The sequence below is a fragment of the Mesitornis unicolor genome, unplaced genomic scaffold (assembly GCF_000695765.1).
Source record: "Mesitornis unicolor isolate BGI_N332 unplaced genomic scaffold, ASM69576v1 scaffold24079, whole genome shotgun sequence".
NCBI lineage: Eukaryota > Metazoa > Chordata > Aves > Mesitornithiformes > Mesitornithidae > Mesitornis > Mesitornis unicolor.
Window position 1 is genome coordinate 1 of NW_010209670.1, and position 3,134 is coordinate 3,134.

Genomic DNA, 3,134 nt, shown 5'->3' on the forward strand with positions numbered 1-3,134 from the left:
GGTGTTGGCTGCGGCCTGCTGAGGCCGGTCTTCGGGCGGGCTGGACGGCGCAGAGACGCAGGGGGATCGTCTCATGCCGAAACTGGCTCTTTCTGAGTACTGCTAGGTGTTAAGGGAAAGATCCTGAAAGGGGGCTCAGGGGTGGGTCAAGGCCTTCTGTGGAGGATCTCTTGTCCTGGATGCTTTTTTGTCGCCATAAACGTTCCCCAGTGTTTGTAGTGTGGATGCAAGCAGGCCACAGTTAGGTGGTTACAAGATGGACTTCTGAGTAGGTGTTGTCCTGACTGCGGGTTCTGGCATGCCTGGTGTGGAGACTTCTTGCTAAATGGCAGGGCTTGAGGATTTGACTGTTTCTTCTAGGGGAGTGACTTCTAATTTACCCTTGTCTCCAAACAGTAAAAGCTGGATGCTCTGTTTTATACCTTCGGAGAGGGCAAAGAAGATACTATCCTGTGGTCACAGGGGAAAAAAGCATACCTTTTCAGCTGCAGTGTAGATATTAATGTAATCTGAGCTCTCGTACCTTAAAAAACAAACAAAAAACCCCAAAAACCAAAACCCAACCAAACAAAAAAGGCCCCAGCTGAAATAAGCTTTCTTCAGATTTTGAGGTGGTCTACCTCTGGCCTAAAAATTACCTTGTATTTCTAGGCAATAGGTGTCTAGTTAAGAAAGTGTGTGAAAATATTTGATATCAAGGTGTAGCATTTAAATTCTCTACTTGTGTTGTTTCTTTCCATAACACAGCAGCAAAGCTATAGTTGAAAAATAATCATGCATACATTTCCCTTGTGTACTTGAAATTGTTTTCACGTATTGTTCTCGTAAAGCATATGTCATTGCTGTTGGAAATGTGTTAGTGCTTTATTTTATGGAAGTGGATGGAAGAGGAGGGTTTTCTAGTTTTGATTTGACTGGCAATGCTTTTCCCATAAAAGAAAAAATACTTCTGGAAGCCCAAGCCTTAAAAGATCCAAGAAGAGGCTTACAAGCAATATGTCGGTGAGCTTGTTGGTTAGCAGTCAGTGGAATTTATTTCTGAAAAAACAGTGCTTTTCCAGATAAAGCAGAGCTTGGAGTAGAATGAGCATTGCCAGTTTGAGTTGTTTGTGCAGGGGGTTGGATTAGACAGAGGACCAGTCTGTGAGTCAGGCCTCTGGATTAGACAGAGGCCCGCTCACCGCTCGTGTGAGTCAGGTTACCTGCCAGGGACTTCAACAGAAGCACGATGCAAAGGTTCTACAGAGTGTGCCCAAAAAAGGGTTATTTTTATGGATTTTGCGTGTGTGTGAATGTTCTTACATATATTTGTGCGTGGGTGTCTCTAACTCAGCAGCTGATAGGTTTGCTTTTGCTTTTGTGTTTAGATGTTTTTCTCAAGATACTACTTTTTCTCTTTGCAGGCTTTGGTTAGTATTTTAGACTCATTACACACCTCTCTGGAGCTGATGTTTTCCTAACGCTTTCAGCTTGGCTTAAAAAGCTACTTTGCTGGAATGTTTTAAAGGGTTAAAAACCCTCTGGGATTTGAAGTTATTTTAAATTAATTTAAGGAAATACTTCTGGCTTCACCAAAGAAATAACTGAGATCATGGATCAGAACAACAGCTTGCCACCCTACGCTCAAGGCTTAGCCTCCCCTCAGGTAAAAACATCATTTAATATGCAACTGTGATGTGAATTTCCTTGTAAAAGTGTTTTCCGTTTCTTGCATGTAACTTCAGGCTTTTGTTTTACAGATCTGAGAAATTCTGCTAGGTACAGAATAATGCTAGTATAAAGCAGAATTTTACAACCATCAATTTATATATCTGGAGGTATAAGAAACATGCAGATATGTGGCGTTCCTTCAAGTTGAAACATGATTTGGTGGTTGCCCTTTAAACTAACTTATATGCAGCGGACTGTCACTGTGCTATGAACGCCTGTGGTAGGATGGGCACTGTCTTTGTTTAAACAACTGCAAGTTAAATTGTGGATCAAAGTGGAGACATGCATGCAAGGGAGCGTGACAAGCGAATCACTGGCTGGAGACGAACAATGCTGGAATTGATGTATCTTTAGACGTAATATTTTCTTCTTCAGAAGAAACTGCTTTTCCAAGGGCTTTCTGTTTTTAGCAAGTTATTACTATGTCCATCAGGTTTTACGTGATAACTTATGTTGATTTCTTTTTAGACTCCTCTCGCGAGCTTTTTCTCTTAAAACCAAAATGGAGTCAACTGGATTTGTGGTTTCTCTGTCATGCTTTCTTCTGTAGGGTGCAATGACTCCAGGAATTCCGATTTTTAGCCCAATGATGCCGTATGGCACAGGACTGACACCACAGCCTGTCCAGAGCACCAACAGCCTGTCCATCCTAGAGGAACAGCAGCGGCAGCAGCAGCAACAAGCAGCGCAGCAATCTACATCACAGCAAGCCACACAGGGAACATCTGGTCAAACTCCCCAGCTCTTCCACTCACAGACTCTTACCACAGCCCCTTTACCGGGAACCACACCTCTGTACCCCTCCCCAATGACTCCGATGACTCCAATAACTCCTGCAACGCCGGCGTCCGAGAGCTCTGGGATAGTGCCTCAGCTGCAGTGAGTGTCCCATGTCTTGGTGCAGCCTGTCCTTTCTCAGATGGCCCTTCAAGGACTTAGGACCAGAGCCACATCAGGAATTGGGTACCACATTTTGGTGTGAAGGAAGGTCCTGAGAATTCATGTGTCTCCTCTAGCAATATGAGTAATTTTTAAATTTTATTTTTAGCTTAGCTTCATTACTAAACCACTTAGTAATATAAACAGTTTCTCAGTGATTTGTCAACCATGCGTCTTTTAAGCATACCAGTGGAGGATGTTATATATGTCTTCTTCTAGCACCACTGTAACTTTTAACTCTGTGACTTCAGGAGTTCATCATGCTTTAGCTATAAAGTAGCCTGGGCTGATAATCTGGTATTTCAGAATATGTATACGTGGAAACATACTCTCGCTGTTAATTTACTGGATACTTATGACCTGTTTGCAGAAAAGCAAATAGCTCCACTTCACCAATAGCTCTGCTTCACTGTGTGTAGAATTTCGTTAGTGAGGTATTAAAGCAGAATACAGGAACTATCAGAGCTGATGGGGAATTAGAAAGG

General features: G+C 42.7%; 1 protein-coding gene across 2 annotated transcripts in view; it reads left to right on the plus strand.

Annotated features, from left to right (window-relative positions):
* Positions 1-1,399: 1,399 nt before the first annotated feature.
* Positions 1,400-3,134, plus strand: part of TBP (TATA box binding protein) — a 9,304-nt gene continuing 7,569 nt past the window's right edge. For both annotated transcript variants that reach the window (XM_010192928.1, XM_010192929.1), the window contains exons 1-2: positions 1,400-1,645; positions 2,261-2,589. In XM_010192928.1, the coding sequence (XP_010191230.1) occupies positions 1,592-1,645; positions 2,261-2,589 (383 nt within the window). In that variant the 5' untranslated portion in view covers positions 1,400-1,591. The remainder of the gene's footprint in view (positions 1,646-2,260; positions 2,590-3,134) is intronic.